The sequence below is a fragment of the Aquarana catesbeiana genome, linkage group LG01 (assembly GCF_042186555.1).
Source record: "Aquarana catesbeiana isolate 2022-GZ linkage group LG01, ASM4218655v1, whole genome shotgun sequence".
Lineage (NCBI taxonomy): Eukaryota > Metazoa > Chordata > Amphibia > Anura > Ranidae > Aquarana > Aquarana catesbeiana.
Window position 1 is genome coordinate 17,245,285 of NC_133324.1, and position 20,435 is coordinate 17,265,719.

At 44.3% G+C, this 20,435-nt stretch overlaps 1 protein-coding gene across 1 annotated transcript in view; it reads left to right on the forward strand.

Moving 5' to 3' along the window:
* The window catches only part of LOC141130151 (uncharacterized), a 32,917-nt gene extending 13,678 nt beyond the window's left edge, over positions 1-19,239 (forward strand). The window contains exons 4-9 of the mRNA XM_073618103.1: positions 738-890; positions 4,240-4,347; positions 7,850-7,951; positions 10,416-10,529; positions 12,794-12,892; positions 14,990-19,239. Of these exons, the coding sequence (XP_073474204.1) occupies positions 738-890; positions 4,240-4,347; positions 7,850-7,951; positions 10,416-10,529; positions 12,794-12,892; positions 14,990-15,432 (1,019 nt within the window). The 3' untranslated portion in view covers positions 15,433-19,239. The remainder of the gene's footprint in view (positions 1-737; positions 891-4,239; positions 4,348-7,849; positions 7,952-10,415; positions 10,530-12,793; positions 12,893-14,989) is intronic.
* The last annotated feature ends 1,196 nt before the right edge of the window (positions 19,240-20,435 follow it).

Consider the following 20,435-nt stretch of genomic DNA (forward strand, 5'->3'; position numbering starts at 1 on the left):
CTGTATAATAGGGACAGATCATATATCAATAGCAGAGATGTCTCCTGCCTGGCCTATAGACAAATGACGGGCAAGCAGGAGCGCTGTTATTCTGGGGGGGGACGTCACTGCAGTGTGATCTGTCACCCAGAAAAGGGATCGTCGTACCGGCCCGGCCCCCAGTACCAATCACAGCGATCACATGAAAGTTGTACACAATGAATGGCTTTCCTTCTTAGCCATTCAATGCGTACTATTGTGCTGATTACATGGTACAGACAGGGCCAATCACAGTGCATCTGTACCATGTGATAGCTATGGTCAATCACAGCTATCACCATAGTACACAATGCCAATGAATGGATTCCATCCATAAAAAATGATTGCTTATAACAGTGATCAGCGATGTTTATAAGCAACCATAGTGAAAAAAATAAATAAAAATGCATGCCCAAAATGCTGCAAGTACAGAAAAAAACCTGTTGGTCCCTGCAAAGATCCAGTGAGTTTCTAACTATAAAAAGCACTGTGTAAACTGTTGGCGCTATATAAATCACGTATAATAATAATAAACAATAATAATCATAATAATAAAAAAATGTATTTTTATAAAATTTATAAAAATAAAAAAATAAAAACTTTAAAAGGTAAAAAAACAAACAAAAAAAAAAACAGACTTGTGACAATTATGACTTGTATAAACCTGCCCTAGGTGTGAAGCCTCCTTGAGTCAGTGAGTTTATTGTGTCCTTTTACAGTAAAACCGGGGCAGATGGAAATGATGATCATTGTGATTGGCTTGTTTCTCCAATGGGGCGGTACCATCCTGTACAGCCTATCTGAGAGGGTATCCCCCAAATGCAGTACATTGTGGCAAGAATGGCGGCAAAGGAATGGCTATATTGATGAAGGTAAGCCAATGGAAAAGATCAAAATTGAGATTATTAATTTCCCTAAAATGCTGGTGAAAATCTAGAAATTTCTGAAAAAAGTTGCCTTTTTTTTTGTTGTTGGAGATAAATTGAAGTTAATTGAAGTTAATGGGGAAGGGGAAAGTTAGGGACCAAGGGCTTGAAATTAATCCAGCTCTGTATTGGTGAATACATCAATAAATGTATTTGTTTGTTTGTTTTTTGTAATGCAAGCACAGTGTGTATCTGAATGTGTCCTGGTATCAGCCTATTGGGCAGTAGAGCTCAGACAGAGGGGAGGAGTGGCACAGGGAGCACACCAGGTGGGTTGCAGTGAAAGAAGCATGCTGATAGGAGGAGACAGCAGAGTGACAGAAAGATGAGCTCAGGTGGAGAATTGTAAGTAAGTAGCCACTTTACCTCCCGGGGTTCCGTCATCTGAGGTCTCCCACACGTTTCTTTTTTTGCGGAGAACTGTAAGTGAAAGTGCAGCAATGGTAATATTTCACTAATAATATGTAATAATAATAGTGTGTGTGACTGTGGGGGGGACATTAGAGCGTAAATGTTTGTTTATTAAAAAATCATACAAACATACAGCCTTATAAAAAAAACATATTTACACAAAAATAAACAACAACTAAACAAAAACAAGCATGCTTATATCAGCAAGTAAAGAAAACCGTTTCCTGACAAGATAACATAGAAAGAAACATATTTTAATGACAACAAAAAAGAGACTACAAACCCCGAACCTCAACTGAAACACAATCCAGGCTAAGAAACATTTTGAGATTTAATCGCCATCAGAATGCAATTCCAACCCCCCCCCCACACATTAACCCCTCCCCCCACATCATTCACCCCGACTTCCACATCATTCACCTTGCATTCTGCACTATCCACTCTCATTCCCTTCCCACCTCCCCCTCCACCATCATCCAATCCATCCCTCACTCCAACTCTCGGTGTTTGCTGACCTCCAGCCGCACTTCTGCCACGCCGAGGAGGAGGGGTTGACACCAACATACACGCTGGTCCAGCACCCTCCACTGCATTCACTACACCACACTTTCTGACACTGACTGGGAGACCACAGACTGAGGGGACACTGACACCACAGAGGGCCTCACAGACACAGATTCTGACAGGACAGAGACACTAGGATCCCCTGGTACAACCTCCGCCAACCCAGACTCTTCTCTATCCGGAAGGAAGAATTCCCCTACAAGCTCTGCCTTATTGTGCAAAGCCTCAGGGCACCGGCTATAAGGGTGACCAACCTTATCACATAGGTTACATTTATTGATGTTACTGTCCCTCACCAGATGCCCCAGTTCCTGGCACAAAGAGTACTTCTGTTCTGGACATTTAGAGGAGAAATGTCCCTTGACTCCACATTTATGGCACAGCTTAGGTTGACCAGGGTAGAAGACAGGAATCTTATCTCTACCAATAAAGGTAGAGGAGGGCAAATGCTGGATCACACACATTCCCACACACACTCAACCTCATTGACACCGACCACCCACCCGTCCAGATTCCTCTATCATTCAGAATCTTTTTTAGGGGACACAAGGTTTCACCAAACCTCAACCAGACCCATAAATTCTTGGGGGGGTATAGACTCATTCCTTGTCAGGATAGTCACATTCTTAATCAAGGGCTGACGTGAGACAACTTTGGGGGCAAGCCCCTTCCAGTCCAGCTGGCCCCTATATACACGCTCAAACTACTCCCAAAACAGATCCAGCGATTCTGGACGCACAAATAACAAATCATATTCATAGGAACCAGTGATAAGAGCCAATGATAAGAGCATAAATATCCTCCGCCTTAAATCCCATGGGTAGGATCTTACCCACAACCACCCTCTGATAGGTGGAATATCTCCTCCTTCCCACCTGAGCTGTACCACATTCCTGCACTTAATGGAAGGTGCGTTAGGTGAAAGTCGCACAACCGGCTCCCTTCCAGCAGCAGCATGACTTTGCCCCGACACAGCCTTAGCATAATTCCTAACTGGGACAGATAACACATTAACTGGTTGCATAGGAATATTAACTGGTTGCATAGGAACCTCTGAAATCTGGTTTGGTAAATTACCCACCACTTAATCCTCCCTCCTCCCCTCCAGCACAACAGTCCCGCTAACCATAGTGCCAGAAGTACCACAGATACCAGCAGTCCCGTCATCAAGTAAAGTCTTCTGTTTAGAAAAAACACCAGTTGTTTCAGCGTTCATACAGCCCTCCTGCTCTGCAGTTTCAATGTTCATGCGACATTCCTGCTCTGCACTGTTGGTGTCCATGTGGGACTCCTTGCAGCCAGCTAATCCTGCATTTCCTGCTGATTGCAAGGATCTGTTGGCAGGTGCAATCTCAGGAAAGTCCTCCACACATTGAGAGAGATTTTCAGCAAGCACTCCATTATCATGATCCTCATCTGATGAGTCGGTGCCGCTCAAGGGAGATTCCATTTCTGTAATGGCCTGCAGCAATCCACCATTTTCCTCAACCTCCTCCTGAGATGACCCAGGCTGCTGGGGAGGGAGGGGGGCAGATACTGACTCAGACATGACACATCATGAGACAGGGGTAGTACTGGGTCCACCATGTGAAGCCACTTCCTTACCCCCCATCCATACCGTTGCTCTGGTATCCACCCTCTGGCTGGTACTGGCACAGGCACTTTCCTTCATCTGTTGGAATCTCTCCTCATTCTCACACTTTTCTCTGAGCACACCGCTGCTCTCCTTCAGAGAGGCGACCAACTTCTCCTGCTTTTTCAATGCCTCTTCCAGAGACTTTGGCCTGCAGACTTCCCTGTTAATGTTTCCAGACTTACTGTGCAGGGATTTCTTTTTCCTGAGATCTTCTTTCATGACAGCAAGTTTCTGTTCCTCCTTGAAATACGGCAAAGTCTGTTCACCACTCTATTCTGGAAGACTGGTAAGGATTCCTCTTGCATAGGGACAGGCCCAGGATCCATTGCAGCTTGAGCACATGGAGTAGGCCTCAGTACCTCTGGAGAGCCTCCACCTCCATCTCCCCCCACCTACTGCATGGTGGTTGGGGTTGAAGCCTGCAGGACAGACCCAGGCTTGATGTTTCCTCTAGCTGAGATCCCAGCAGAGTGAGCCAACAGCACCTTGCAAAACAGCACCACCTGGTGGAGAAGCTCCTCTGGTGCAGAGACTGATATGACTGCCTCAGTGATGTCTGTACAGCACTGTGGTATATGTCAGAGTCCTACATGAAAATGCATGATAATAATTGTGGAATATTAATACATTTTACTCTAGGTGGTGTATTTCATTGAAAATAATTTCTGGATTTTTTGGTTTTAGGGGTCCAGGGCTCCAGAACACCTAGCCTCCACAGCAAAGCCCTCACTACAGCGGACAACATTTTTGGGTTCATTAAGGAGTCCCTTGCAGTATCCATTTTTGCACATGGTAAGGGGCATTAAGTCTCACAGTGACCCCAGTCCTATCCAAAGGGTCACAACATGAGAGTCACTGAAAGTCTATATTACAGAAAGATGGAGCCATGTATATCCTACATGGTTGTGCATGTACCAGTCTACATGTATGTATTTGTTTAACGTGTATCTATACCCAAGAACATAAATGTAATATATTGCACTTACCTATCTTTAGATGTGTTGGCTGCATTTGTTTTTTGTTTCAGGATTTTCTTTCCCTTTGCTTTCATCTGGTAATCCTGTCAGTAACACGTTTTATGTCCTAAGGATGAGCAACATTGTCACCTTAGCACAGACCTACAGAACACCTCACCTCCTCATCTACATACCATAGGTGGGGGTGGGGGGTGTTCTGTAGTCCACAGAGATAACTGAGCAAGACTAATAACACCGGTTGAGACTTCAATGCAGGCATAGGCGTGCACGGAGGGGGCGGGGGCATGGGCACGAGGGAAGAGGGACCCACTGTGCCCTGTCATGCACTGCACACCCAGAGTAATCCATTGTATTTATGTGCAGCACTGGATCTGCTGCATTGTCTCCCTTTCCTGTACAGTGTGTAAAAACAGGACAGAGGAGTCTGAACCTGCTCCGCCTCCCATCTTATCCCTGCTTAAACTACCCCGCTCCACACTCCACCCCCTGTCATGCACACGCTGCTAGGAGAGGGCTTGTAATGAAGGTGGCATATTTAAATGTAGAGGACACAGCAGCAGTAGATCCTGGCTGCCTGAGACCAGCCTGGGGCCATGATTTAGAGTAGCAGGCATATTGAACACCCCCCCTCCCTCTCTCTCATCCTCCCTCTGGCCTCCTCCCCCTCTCTCACCTCCCTCTCTCTCTCACCCCCCTCTCTCTCACCCCTTTCTCTATTTCACCCCTTTCTCTCTTTCAACCCTCTTTCTCTTTTACCCCTTTAACCCCTCTGCTCTCTCACCCTTCTCTCTCGTCCCCTCTCCCTACTCTCTCTCTCTTTCTCTCTCACCCCTCTCTCTATCCTCTCTCTTTCACACCTTTCTGTGACCCCCCTCTCTCACCCCCTCTCTCACCTCTCTCTTTCCCTCTCTCTCCTCTCTCTCTCTCCACTCACTCTCTCCCCCCCTCTCTCACCCCTTTCTTTCTCCCCCCTCCCTCTCTCTCTCTCGCCCCCTCTCTCACCTCTCCCTTTTCCTCTCCCCTCTGTCTCCCCTCTCTCTATCTACCCCCTCTCTCTCTCTCTCTTTCTCTCCCCGCTCCCCCTTCACTCTGTCAACCCCCCCACTCTCTCTCCCCTCTCTCTCTTTCTCTCACCCCCTCTCTCACCTCTCCTACCTTTCACTCTCCCCTCTCTCTCCCCTCTCTCTCTCCCCCCTCTCTCTCTCTCTCGCCCTCCCCCCTTTCTCTCTCTTATCCCTCTCTCCCCCCCTTTCTCTCTCTCTCTCTCTCTCTCTCTCTCTCACACCCCTTTTCGTTCTCACCCTCTCTTTCCCACCCCTCTTCTCTTGTCTATACCAAAATGTGATATAGTTTTCTCACTGAGGTATTTCAGAAAACTATTCTGTATTTTGGCCACTAGATAGAGTTGATTAGACAGGCACTAATATCTATAAGATATTTTGTTCAACTTGCATGAATTCTTATATAATTTGTGTAACAAATGTTTTATAAATAGACCCCCTACAGTGTGTATACAGGTGTGACAGGCGAAGTGGTCAAAGCTGATTTTTAGATAAGATCTTAAAGTGGTTTTCCGGCCAAAATTATACTTTTTAGATAAAAATACCCCTATAATACACAAGCTTAATGTATTCTAGTAAAGTTAGTCTGTAAACTAAGGTCTGTTTTGTTAGTTTATAGCAGTAGTTTGTTATTTTATAAACTTGCAGCAGGCCGTGGCCATCTTAAGTGTGGGCATCTGAAGCCAGACTGTATTTCTTCCTGGATCTCATCCTTGCAGATCTCGCACATGCTCAGTGCAGCACAAGCAGTGTAATAGGTTTCATGTCAGGTTTCCATAGTAACGGCAGTGTCAGAGGACGTTGCCGCCCCTTCCCAGAAGGCATTGCAAACAGGAAGTGATGTGATGGGCCGCGGCCAGGGAGGAGGAAGTGAAAAATGAATACAGCAGATATATAGTAGGTGCTGAGAAAAAAAATTTAAAAATATCCAATTCAGTTAGAGTGCACAGTTTAGTGAGGGATGCTGAAGAGTTGTAAAAGTGGGTGGAACTCCACTTTAAAGAGACCCTGTCACTAGGGTCAAAAATTTCAGGTAAATGCACAAAAAATTTGAGTATTTTAAGTGCTTGCTTACAGCTTTTTTTTTTTTTTCCTTTTACATAATTATTTTTTATTCACTTTCAATGTGCATTTAATTTCATTGAAAATCAAACTACTCCAGGAAGAGTCCATTCCATAGCACAGAATCCTTCCTCCTTGTATGTCATAGCCCTCTCCTCTTTTAGGAGTGTCTAATAACTGTTTCTGCTGGCACAGCTCCTCCACCCCTCACTTCTCTACATAACTTGTTGGGGGAGGAAAGAAGGGGAATCCTATAGAACCAATTTTCTTAACTGTTTGAACACAGGGGAACCCTTGAAATAACTTTCTGGTCTCAGGGAACCCTCTGCCTATAATGACTACACATGCGAAGCCAGCAATTACATCTAGCTGCCAAAACATAGTAAAGGTGTTGATGGAGGACCACGTAGCCACTTTTCAAACTGGAAAGACAAAGCCTGGCTTTGGAAGGCCCACTCTGGTGGAGTAGGTGTAGGAGTGGCCACTAGATCAGCCTTTCTCAACCTTTTCAGCCTAGAAGATCAATTGAAATAACGTTCTGGTCAGTGGGACAAATGCTCCTTACACTTGTGGTTATTACAAATAGCTAAAAAGATCTATGGTGTCAGTGGGAACTTATCTGAGAGGCCAAAATTGCTCATTGCTCAAGGAACCTCTAATAACCTCTGGAAGAACCCCCGGGATTCCATTGAACTCTGGTTGAGAAATCCTACTTTGGAGGAACCGTGGGATTCCATGGTTCCCTGGTTGAGAAATCCTGCTTTGGAGGAACCCAGGGATTCAATGGAACCCTGGTTGAGAAATCCTGCTTTGGGGGAACCCAGGGATTCAATGGAACCCTGGTTGAGAAACCCTACACTAGAGTGTCGGTTGAGTAATGGTTGTGAGTCTGCTGACAGGACATCCAAGATGGCGGAACCCAGCAGCAGTGTCAGGATATCTGGATGTCTACACCAGGGAGGATAAACTCTGTGAACACACACAGATAGAACTGGAGGGCTCTGAGTCATTCTATTCTGTATAAGAACCTGGAGAGAAAATAGCCTAAACCCATTTTGCACCAATGCGCACACTCTTATCAAGTTTGTGGAAGAAATGTAAAAAGCTGTCAATGTCAAATCCATTTACAGATTTTTAAAAAATAGGCAATTGTTTCTTCTTCTGATTATTCTGTATATATTTCATATGTTTCAGAACATTTTATCCCAGTGTGGTGTGTGCTGATTGCAACATGTTTCCTCCTGTGCCGGACAATATACTGGATAATCATCTTGGTGAACAGTCATAGAGAAACACGTAAGTCTCAGTGAGCTTGTTTTTCCTTTGTGTGCTCTATCCAACCGTGATGTAAAAATATCTGTGTGGCCAGTTTTTTTTTTTTACAACATGAACAATCAGACCACAAACATTTCCTTTTTTAAATTGATTTAACCACTTTACGCACACACTATAGTCGTAAAACGGCTACGGTGCGGGCTTACTTTGTCGGGAGGGCGTACATGGATGTCCTCCAGTGGTCACGCTCCCCGCGCCCTTCCCTTCAGACTCAGCTGATCACAGATCGGCCTAAAGGGCCAATCACAGTGGCCCTTTACCACGTGATCAGTTGTCAGCCAATAACAGCTGATCACAGGATGTAAACACAAGTTGGTTATCGGCCAAGGGACATTGGCACGGATAATCAGGGCACTGATCAGTGAAGTCACAACAAAGCCCACCAGTGCTACCAATCTGTGCATCATAATCAGTGTCACCTATCAGTGCTGCCTATCAGTGCTGCCTACCAGTGCCCATCAGCGCTGCCTATCAGTGCTGCCTATCAGTGCCACCTCTCAGAGCCCATCAGTGCCACCTATCAGTGTTCACCAGTGCCAGCTATCAGTGCAGCCTTATCAGTGCAGTCTCATCAGTGCCCACCAGTGCTGCCTCATCAGTAACCATCAGGGCAGCCTATCAGTGCCCATCGGTGCAGGCTCATCATCGCACATCAGTGAAGGAGAAAAATTACCCTTTCAGTCCTTTTTTGTTTGTTCAGCAAAAAAATAAAAACCCCAGCGGTGATTAAAGACCGCCAAAAGAAAGCTCTATTTGTGCGAAAAAAATGATAAAAATTTCATTTGGGTACAGCCACTTTTCAAAGCCCAGGAAATACCCACCACTCTGGTAGAGTAGGTGTAGGGGTGGCAGCTAGACCAGCCTTTCTCAACCCTTTCAGCACAGAGTAACCCTTGAAATAACTTTCTGGTCTCAGGGAACACTCTGCTAATAATGACTATATCTACATCTCATGATACATTAGTGTGATGATCAGTGGGAAGAATGTTCCTTACACTTGTGGTCATTGGGAAGAATTACCCCCTTATAGATAAATAAAAAGATCAATGTTGTCAGTGGGAACTTATCCGAGAGGCAGAAATAGCTTGTTGTTCAAGTAACCCCTAGCAACCTCTGGAGGAACCTTAGGCTTCCACAGAACCCTGGTTGAAAAACCCTTCTCTAGAGATACTGTAGCTGTAACCTTTTTGTTTCGCATGGTATCTATTCCTATACCTTCCAACTTTTGAACTTCAGAATGAGGGACAATTGAGGGAGTAAATGAGCTGCAGCGTGCATTGCGGCAAAATGTGGGTGTGGCCAAAGTCTGGTGAGGCTAAACAAAACTCAGCTCTCTCACCAATGCCCCCCAGCTCTCACTAGTGCCCCCCCCCCCCCCAGCTCTCTCACCAATGCTCCCCAGCTCTCACCAATTTCCCCTCCTCTCTTACTAATCCCCCTCCCCTCTTACACCAATTCTTCCTCCAGTCTCACTAATGCCCCCCCCCAGCTCTCTCACAAATTCCCCCCTCTGCTCTTACTAATGACCTTACCTTCAACTCTCTCACAAATGCAGATCAATATTTATTCTTGTGCTTTTTTTAAGCACAGTGCTGCTGACAGCTCCCAGTGCAGTGACTGTAGCATGGAGCCGAGGAGTTGCACCGGCTCCATGCTACAGTCCTGACAGGCGGGGAAAGACACCTCTGGCATCCCCAAATGTGAGGGCAGCAATGTGGGCAGTTGTGGCACGAGGACCTAGGGCGCCCACCAGCAAATGTGGGCCATGTCCCCCCTGGGTGCCTGGCGCTAACACACAGAAGCATGTGGAGTGCTTCTGTGTGACAAAGAGTTCAGTTCCTCTTACCTTCCACAGACAGGGACATGGCCGCTGAGAGGAGAGCAACGGGGCCGCTGATAGGCAGGATAGGGGCCGCTGAGAGAAGAGCATCGGGGCCGATGAGAGGAGAGGAACGGGGTCGCTGACAGGAGGATCAGGGGGCGGATCTGAGAGGTGGCCTGCAAATGATGTCATCGGTTGCTAGGATGCTGGCGGTCCTAAGAACTGGTGACTGCATTGAGGAGGGGGGAGCAGAGATTTAGGGCCAGATCTTCTCCCAGGAATCCTCACTTGGTGCTGTGTGTGATAGCACCCATTGCACCCGTTGAGGATACCACTACGGAGTGGAGCCCAGGGCTGGAACAAGTTCCAGCCCTGGATTCCGGGACACCAGCCCAGATCCGCGGGACTTACTTCAAATCGTGGGAAGGTTGGGAGGTATGCTTCCTCTACTGTAGGTGACTCTATCCTAGAGTTTCACCTGCTGCTTGGATATGAAAGTACAAATTAGTCCTATGAAATGTTTCAGGTTTTTTTTTTTATTACTACTTTGCTTTTCCTTTAGGTGTAACTTTCCCTAGTTGCTTGTTTTTATTCTTTTCTCAGGTGTGAAGTTTTCCTCCTCTATAAAATGTGTTTGTGCCATCGCCATGCGTCTCTCCAGTGTATTGGGAGTTCCTGCATTCTGTGTTGCTGTCTTAGTGGTCGTCAACAAATGCTGTGAGTAGAAAAGTTTCCATCGTATCATAACTTTATATTTATCTAGATGTGACCACATAAGAGATTCTGTCTGTTGGAGTTAGCTGTGTACACTCAGTAGTTGACTGTCAATGTCTTCTATTATCATGTGAGGTGCACACAGGACCAACTACAAACTCGTGTGCAATATGCTATACCTCCTACCACACACCGCATACCTTTTTAAAGAAGTATTTTTTCTGGTTTGATGAAAGGATGGGATGAATGTTAGAGGGTCTAGACAAGACCCAAATTCACCCCCAAACTTTCCTCTTACCCCAGAGCATGCCACATAGTTAATTAATTATTCTTTTACCATTTTATAACTTTTATTAATCCCAGTCACATCCAAGAAAACTACAACACACAATTATCAAGAGCCTTTTACCAACACACAGTATGCGAATGGGCCTTTGGGAGCCGAGGCAGCCACATTCTTTGTACAGAAAAAATCTATGTATGTATGTCTATGGAGAGGGGTGGTGATAGACGGAGTTCAGTGGCATATCCTCCATGGATTTACTAAAACTGGAGGGTGCAAAATCTGGTGCTGCTTCTGTACATGGCAGCCAATCAGCTTCTAACTTCAGCTTGTTCAATTAGGCTTTGACAATTTATTCTATATATTTATTTATTAATTTGCCCTGACATACACTTTAACTTCTAACCCACAACCTGAGGTCAACACCCAAATCCACCCAAATCCAGTGTTAGTTCATCTTTCCTTCACTTTTCCTCACAAATCCCCCTATGCATTCTAGGATCCCCGGAACATTAAACACTACTAAGCTGCCAAGGTTAAAGGAGTGCGCACTACACTTGCATTCAGTTTGAACATGCCGGAACAGCCACTCGGAGGACAATTCTAGCTTCCATGCTGTCCTGTGGTTCAGGCAGGGTTGAGGGCAGTTGAGCCCTTTGTATTTTTGGCTGACAGGCTGCACATGGCCTACACATATGCATAGGGAGTGTTGCGGAAAAAGCACAGGAAAGGTAAACTCTCTCACCTGGGGCCATCCCTAAATCTCTTCCTAAACCTAACTAAATGTAATCCTTGTCCTATAACCAACCCTTAAATATAACCCTAAAGCTAACATCTAACGTTAACCCTTAATCTAAGGCCAACACCGTAACCTTACCCATAGATCTAACTCTAACCCTTTCCCTGAGGCCAACCCCCAAATCTAACCCTAAACCAGGCTTCTAACCATTAACCTGAGGGCAACCCCTAAATCTATCCCTAAACCTACCTTCTAATTCTAGCCATTAAGCTGTGGCCAACCCCTAAGTCTAATCTTAAACCTAACTTCTAACTCTAACCATTAACCTGAGGCCAACTCCTAAATCTAACCCTAAACCTAACTTCTAATTCTAACCATTAACCTGAGGACAACCCCTAGATTTAACCCTAAACATAACTTATAACTCTAACCATTAAGCTGAGGCCAACCCCTAAGTCAAACCCTAAACCTAACTTCTAACTCTAACCATTAACTTGAGGCCAACTCCTAAATCTAACCCTAACGTCTAACTCTAACCATTAACCTGAGGACAACTCCTAGATTTAACCCTAAACATAACTTATAACTCTAACCATTAACCTGAGGCCAACACCTAAGTCTAACCCTAAACCTAATTTCTAAATTTAACCCTGGTCCTATAACCAACCCTTAAATATAACCCTAAAGCTAATATCTAACTCTAACCCTTAATCTAAGGCCAGCACCTTAACCTTACCCATAGACCTAACTCTAAACCTTTTCCTGAGGCCAACCCCCAAATATATCCCTAAACCATACTTCTAACCCTAACCATTACCCTGAGGGCAACCCATTAAATCTATCCCTAAACCTACCTTCTAACTCTACCTATTAAGCTGAGGCCAACCCCTAAGTCTAACTCTAAACTTAACTTCTTACTCTAACCATTAACCTGAGGCCAACTCCTAAATCTAACCCTAACCCTAACTTCTAACTCTAACCATTAACCTGAAGCCAACCCCTAAGTCTAACCCTGAACCAAACTTCTTACTCTAATCAGTAAAGCAGAGCTCCACCCAAAAGGGGAAGTTCCACACTTTAAGTCCTCCTCCCCTCCTCCCATGTTTGGCATGTAATTTTTTTTTGGTGGGGGGGGGAGCGGGTACATCGTTTCGACAGGTACTCATTTCCACTTCCTGATTGCTATATTACTATGTATATACTTTGTTACTTTAGTATTTTATGATTCTCCCTGTATGTTTTCAGATTCCTGCCCCTGCCCCTGTAGAATGACATACGATAGGCTTGTTTATGTTCTCATGATGCCGATTGCCTTCCTTGGATTGTGTTTCCTCTCCTACATGTGTAAGTGGATCTTTTTTGGTGAGATCAAAAATCATTATTGAACTCAAGTTTTGATGAAAAATACTTATTTCAACTGCTCTAGTCATTATTAATAGCAATATATAAACCTCTAATGCTGCCATTAGATAATTAAAGCTGAACTCCAGGCAGATATAACAGACAGAAATTTATGTAGCTCTGTATTCATGAATACACCATTAAAGCGATATCAAACCCTAAACCAAAAATGTCATATATTGCAGCTTACCAATCATTAGATGTGGGTGACTGCATTTGTTTTTCTTTTTTTTAGCCTTTTTTCCCCTTTGTTTTCACCTGATGATCTGGCCAGTAACACACCTCCTGTATCAGAGCACGCCAACTCTGGATGAAGGAGCACAGGAGGCACATTTGGACAAAAGCATTGTCAGTCTGGAGGGGGGGGCTGTTAGATGGACCAGTGGATTTATTTTGCATAAATAAACAAAAGATGATCATTGTAAGCACCCCTGTCATTGTTAAATGGTTTGTCCCAACCCTCTACCTGCTACACATGCAGGGCAGCTTGTTCTGTTGAAATACAACTGACTTGCTGGCAGGATAACCATGTGAAAATTTTATTTTTTGTTTTTTTCAATGCAACTGTAAGCACTCTAAGTGCATGCATTTGACTTGGCATCCATCCCTGTACATCAGAGCTCAGACTAGGAGAGAGAGAAGCAGCACAGAGAGCCAATCATTTGTGTTGCAGTGCTCATGTGCTGACAAGAGACATGCTGATAGGAGGAGACAGAAGGGTGGCAGAGAGATGAGCTCATCAGTCTGCTGCTGCTTCTCTGTGCACTGTCCAGTCACAGTCTGGGGGAGGGACAAGAACTGCAAGTGTTACTGAACTTCTGCAGAGAAAAACCCGGTGCCCTGCTGTGTGGCAGAGCTGTGAAAATTTCAGGAAAAAAAACAGACTGTGCCCACTGGGAGAAGGAAATGCCCCAGCATCAGTGGGGGTAAACAGTGCCTCGGGCTTGGTGGTAATTGGGAGTAAAACAATTACATAGTGCCTGTGGTCAGTAGATGAATAGTGCCTCATTGTTGGTGTAAGTGGAAGAGTAGAAGGAATGGTCCTTCATTGTTGGTGCTAGTTGGAGGAATAGTGCCCCATTGTTGGTGCTAGTTGGAGGAATAGTGCCCCATCGTTGGTGCTAGTTGGAGGGATAGTGTCCCATCACTGGTATCAGTGGGAGGACTAGTGTTCAATCATTGGTATCAGTGGGAGGAATAGTGCCCCATCATTGGTGTCAGTGGGAGGAAAAGTGCCCCATCATTGGTGCCAGTGGGAGGAAAAGTGCCCCATCATTGTTGCCAGTGGGAGGAAAAGTGCCCCATTATAGGTGTCAGTGGGAGCAAAAGTGCCCCATTATAGGTGTCAGTGGGAGCAAAAGTGCCCCATCATTGGTATCAGTGGGAGGAAAAGTGCCCCATTATAGGTGTCAGTGGGAGGAATAGTGACTCATCATTGGTATCAGCGGGAGGAATAGTGCCTCCTCATTGGTATCAGTGAGAGGAATAGCGCCCCATCATTGGTGTCAGTGGGAGGAATAGTGCCCCATCGTTGGTGTCAGTGGAAGAAAGTATGCCCCATCATTGGTGTCAGTGGGAGGAATAGTGCCCCATCGTTGGTGTCAGTGGAAGAAAGTATGCCCCACTGTTGGTGTCAGTGGGCGGAATAGTGCCCCATTGTTGTCAGTGGAAGGGGAAGTGCCCCATCGTTGGTGTCAGTGGGAGGAAGTATGCCCCACTGTTGGTGTCAGTGGCAGGAATAGTGCCCCATCATTGGTGTCAGTGGAAGTAATAGTGCCCCATTGTTGGTGTCAGTGGAAGTAATAGTGCCCCATCATTGGTGTCAGTGGAAGTAATAGTGCCCCATTGTTGCTGTCAGTGGGAGGAATTATGCTCCACTGTTGGTGTCCTACACAATCCACAACTAAAAATATGATCTGTCTTTCCATACACTTTAAGTTTTTTTTTCCTACACACAACTCTGTTATTAGTTTAGCCCTTGACTTGAGGCTTGGAATGAAGTTAGTAAAATAATCACTAATCTCATGTTTCCAATTACAGACTTAAAGAAAAAAGCCAAGGCTAAAGGAATTCAACAAAGCCAACCTGAAGATGTCAAAGCTCAGCAAATAGACCTGCAAAATGGGTTTATCAGCCATGTCACTAATGGTGGCATAGGACAACCAGAGGACAAGAGCAACCCTGATTGTGAGGAGCACCTACCTGGAGTGGTTGTAGACATTCCAAATGGCGATCAGGAAAATCCAGAGCAAGAAGCGAGCTGTGAGAACTCAACTGAGGAAGGCCCAGGAGACCGGTTGATACCTAAACCTGAGGGAGGCCAGTTACAGGGGTCCCTAGAGATCCAATGCAAGAGTAACTTCGGAGCAGCTCCAAACCATGAGGATCCTGATAACACCGAGGAGGACACAGAGGGACAATGCTTACTGACTGTTGCAACCAAGGTGGTGGCCTTGGACAAGGATCGAGTAGCGAACGGTTAACGAACATTGAGAGGTTTTTTTATAGGTCAATTCCAAGTGGAATCATTCGGAACCTTCATCAGGTCCTATATCGTCTCTGCAGCAATACAGAGGCACCAGAGGAAGATGAACCTGGTGAAGAAGAGTAGAAACAGGAAGAGCAAATACTGTTATGTGTGATAAATTGATGTACAATATGTTACGTATGAACCTGTACCTATATACTGATACTGTGGCTATTATGGTTGGAAGGCGCAAAGCAAAAGAGAAACGGGACTCCAGATTTGTGTTGCATTTACAGTAACAGTAATTTCTGTAGAGAATGTTTCGCCACTGCTGTCCAGTAGTCATAATGAGTTTAGGGACTGATATTGTATTGTATAAACCGTTAATGCATTCTATAGATCGTATGCAGTAAATACATGTATTAATGTAATAATAGCACATTCTGGTTAGGAATTCTTTTTCTATATTATTTAATTTAAAGTGGTGTTCCGGCCAAAATTATAGTTTTTAAATAAAAATACCCCTATAATACACAAGCTTAATATATTCTAGTAAAGTTAGTCTGTAAACTAAGGTCTGTTTTAATAGCTTATAGCAGTAGTTTGTTGTTTTATAAACTTACAGCAGGCCGTGGCCATCTTAAGTGTGGGCATCTGAAGCCAGACTGTATTTCTTCCTGGATCTCATCCTTGCAGATCTCGCACATGCTCAGTGCAGCACAAGCAGTGTAATAGGATTCAGGTCAGGTTTCCATAGCAACGGCAGTGTCAGAGGATGTTGCCGCCCCTTCCCAGAAGGCATTGCAAACAGGAAATGATGCGATGGGCCACGGCCAGGGAGGAGGAAGTGAAAAATGAATACAGCAGATATACAGTAGGTGCTGAGAAAAAAAAATAAAAAAATATCCAATTCGTTTACAGTGCACAGTTTAGTGAGGGATGCTGAAGAGTTGTCAAAGTGGGTGGAACTCCACTTTAAATTAGCCTCCATATTTACATGACGGACAAGCTGCTCAGCAAAAGTGACAGCGGTAAGAGTTGGAGGAAACTATAACACTGCTGGCCAACAGCGGTCACCTTGAATTCAGATATTTCTTTTATTCAGGTTTAAAATGTGTTTTGACCTCCGTCCAGAGGGAATGCTAATTTGTGTTTTTATTGTACAAGGAGGACGCAACAGTGTCATCCCTAGTAATGTGTAAGGCCTAGTTTTCAGGAAGCGGGTGAGGGGCATGAAAACAGGTGGTTGAGCTTCCCGTTAATCTAACATGGTGGCTGTACAAATGCTGTGGTCGTGCCACAAATTATGCCCACTGTGAAAATGGGTCACAGACACTCTTTAACCACCCTGCGCCATGCTGGGGTGGGCTTATTAGGATTAAAACAGGTGGCAAAGAGGAGAGAGAATGCCATAATAACGTCATAATGAGGAATACTTTTTGGTTGTATTCGCTAATGATGTCAGGAACACTATATTACCAAAAGTATTGGGACATCTGCCTTTACACACAAGCAAGCTTTAATGAGTTGAGTTGAAGACCTTGGATTGTGGGCTCCTTGAGGGTAGGGACCAATGTGGGTGTACGATGTATGTGTGGAGTGCTGGAGGCGCTATATGGGTACCTTAAATAAATAGGGATGATTGTAGACACGTACCCACACTCAGGTTGAACTGGATGGACTGGTGTCTTTATTCAACCTTACTAACTATGTAACTATGTAACTATGTAATGACATCCCAGTCTTCATCCGTAGGGTTCAATATTGAGTTGGTCCACGCTTTGCAGCTATAACAGCTTCCACCAAATGATTTGGACCAGTGCACAAAGCAAGTTCCATAAAGACATGAATGAGCGAGTTTGGGGTGGTGGAACTTGACTGGCCTGCACAGAGTCCTCACCTTAACCCGATAGAACACCTTTGGGATATTTTAGAGCTGAGACTGCGAGCCAGGCCTTCTCATCCAACATCAGTGCCTGACCTCACATCACAAATGCTCTTCTGGAAGAATGGTCAAACATTCCCATGGACACACTCCTAAACCTTGTGGACAGCCTTCCCAGAAGAGTTGAAGCTGTTATAGCTGCAAAGGGTGGGCCAACTCAATATTGAACCCTACGGACTAAGACTGGGATGCCATTAAAGCTCATTTGTGTGTAAAGGCAGGCGTCCCAATACTTTTGGTAATATAGTGTATGTTGAGGACAGAGATCCACTCTTTAAGTTTTTTTATTTGTATTATATATTTTATTTACTAAACCTCCTATTTTTTTTCACCTTATTACCTTATTTAAAGGGGAATTCCAAACAAGTTACAAAGCCAATAGAATTATATCAAGTTTTGTTTTTTTGTTTTTTTTAATCTTTTCTTTTTGGGATTCTTTAAAACAGCTCCAGGCTTTTTTTGTTTATTAAAGGTGAGCAGCTACAAAAAGTTTAGCTGCTGACTTTTAATAAACAGACACTTACCTGTTCCACGGTCCAGCGATGTGGCCGCACACCCTCCTCTCCTCAGCACCTTCATTGATACTGTGGGCACCGGGCTGTGACAGCTTGCGCCTTCATGGCGGGGCGTGCTCTGCGCATGCATGAGTTACGCTGCGCTCTCCCACTGGACAGGCAAACTTCTGGGACCTGTCACGTGTCCTAGAAGATTGCCTAGAGGGAGGGGCCACCTAGGGGGAGAGGAGGGAGGAGTCGCCTAGGCGGCCCGTGGGCGGAACCAGGAAGTGGGACAGGAAGTCCCCTTAAAAACTAAGCAACCACTCCCCCCCAAAAAAATTACATGCCACATTTTGTGGGGCGAGGAGTGCCCAAAGCGAAAGTTCCACTTTTGGGTGGAGCTTCGGCTTCCCCAGACACAGTGAGAGGAAATGATGTTGTTTCTCCCACTGTGTGATGTCAGAAACCCGAAGCAACAAGGATTTTGTTACTTCTAGTTTCAGTCTCATGTAAACAATCCAGCTTGTGAAAGCATCTAATCAAACCGATCTCTGTTTGACCAAATGCTTTGGAGGCCAGAGGAGAGATCTGAGGGTCTCGTAGACCTCAGATCTCTCCATAAAGATGACTTTGCGTTGCAAGGCCCATGCTATCACAAGGGATGTTTTTCATCTCCTATGATTGCGTTCAATTTGACCCAAAAAAAAAGAAACGTATTGTGTAAAAAAAAAAAAAAAATTGTAGTGTGACTGAATTTTTACTTTTTGATTTTTTGCTTCTTTTGTTTTCTACGATATTTTTTGTTCATTTTTTTTTGTTTGTTTACTCATTAGTTGGCAATTCGCCACGTATGACTCCCTGTGATCACCAGGCAAATTAAATAGGCAAGTTTTTTTTCCTCTGATATTATCGTGCGATACTGGTGCTTTTGGTGGGCATGTATTGACACCACCGCTGGCAGTGCTTCATTCATCCTTCCAAGTTGCATGGTAGAACATTTTGCATGGTAGGTGTCGCGTATAACAACTGTTGCCCATCTGTCCCCTACAGTTGTCAAGTATCCATGTTTTTATTGCTATGATATGTTTTTTTCTATTTTTTGTAGTAAGACAAAATTATGACTGTACATACTCTTATTAAATACCCCTTGAGGAAGGTGCTTGAACCAGAAACGCGTTGTGTATCGGAGACCACTCTGTACTGGAGAGTAGCAACAATCTTTTTGTCAAGCATATCATGTAACCTGTCGTGTTTTTTGTCTTTTCTTTTTCTATTTTTTGTATATTTTTTGTATAATGTTTGCTATGTCTTTTTAAACACACGATCATCCTAATGATCGTTCATCTTTTATGTATACACAATAAACATATTTTCTAATTTATCAATGTGTGGTTGTTGCCTACAAAGTCCCAACAAAGGGGGATTTTCTTTTCTTGTTATGCAAACAGGGATGTGGCAACAACACCCTGGTCTGATATGGTGAAATCCCTTTTTTGTTACCCCTTTTTTGCCCGCACACACACCATGTTCACGTAGGTTTAAACAGTGATCGCACCACGCACGAGCAATAATTCTAGTTTCAGACCTCCTGTGGAACCCTAAACTGGTAACCTGTAAAGGCTTTGAAAGCGTCGCCTATGGAAATTTTTAGGTACCGTAATTTGGCACCATTCCACGGGCGTGCGCAATTTTAAACCATGACATGTTGGATATCTACTTACTCAGTGTAACATCATCTTTTCCAACAATCTGGTATTGTATTGTGTTTTTATATATTAAAATTCATTAAAGTGTATTTTTTCCAAAAAAAAATTGTGTTTAAAAAAACTCTGTGCAAAATAAACATATGCAACACCCACCATTTTATTCTCAAGGGCCTCTGCTTAAAAAAATAATATAATGTTTGTGGCTTCGAAGTAGTTTTCTAGCAAAAAAAAACAATAAAAAACTATTTTTACAGGAGGAAAGTAATCCCAGAATTGGCCCGGACTGAAAGTGGTTAAATGTCTTGTTGTGGAACACAGGGACAGTTGGTCTCCTTGTACGGTGAGGTATATGGGAGTCTGGAGACTGGCCGAGCTGATAAGGTGTTCCAAGATAACAGGAATGAATATCTCCTGTAATGAATGATATGTTGCTTCTGCAAGTTTTTAAGTGAATTATTAAATATGTAAGATGTTTATGCATGGGAGGGATTGAGCTTAAAACCCCACATCGTTTAATGGAAACGTCAAATCCTTGGCACGCCTGCCATGTCTGAGGATCTTCATACACGTTAACCTATCTACTTTCTAATCTTTTACTATGTACTGTAATGCCCCGTACACACGATCGGACTTTCCGACAACAAAACTGTGGAATTTTGTTCGAAGGTTGTTGGCTCCAACTTTTCTTGTATACACACGGTCACACAAATGTTGGCCAACAATTACGAACATGGGAACATACAAGACGTACGGCGAGCCAAGAAAAAGGAGGTTCTATAGTCATGTGATATCTCCATTACGAACGCTAGTTTTACAAGACCGAGCACTTCTGGCTCGTACTTGATTCCGAGCATGCGTGAACTTTTGTGCG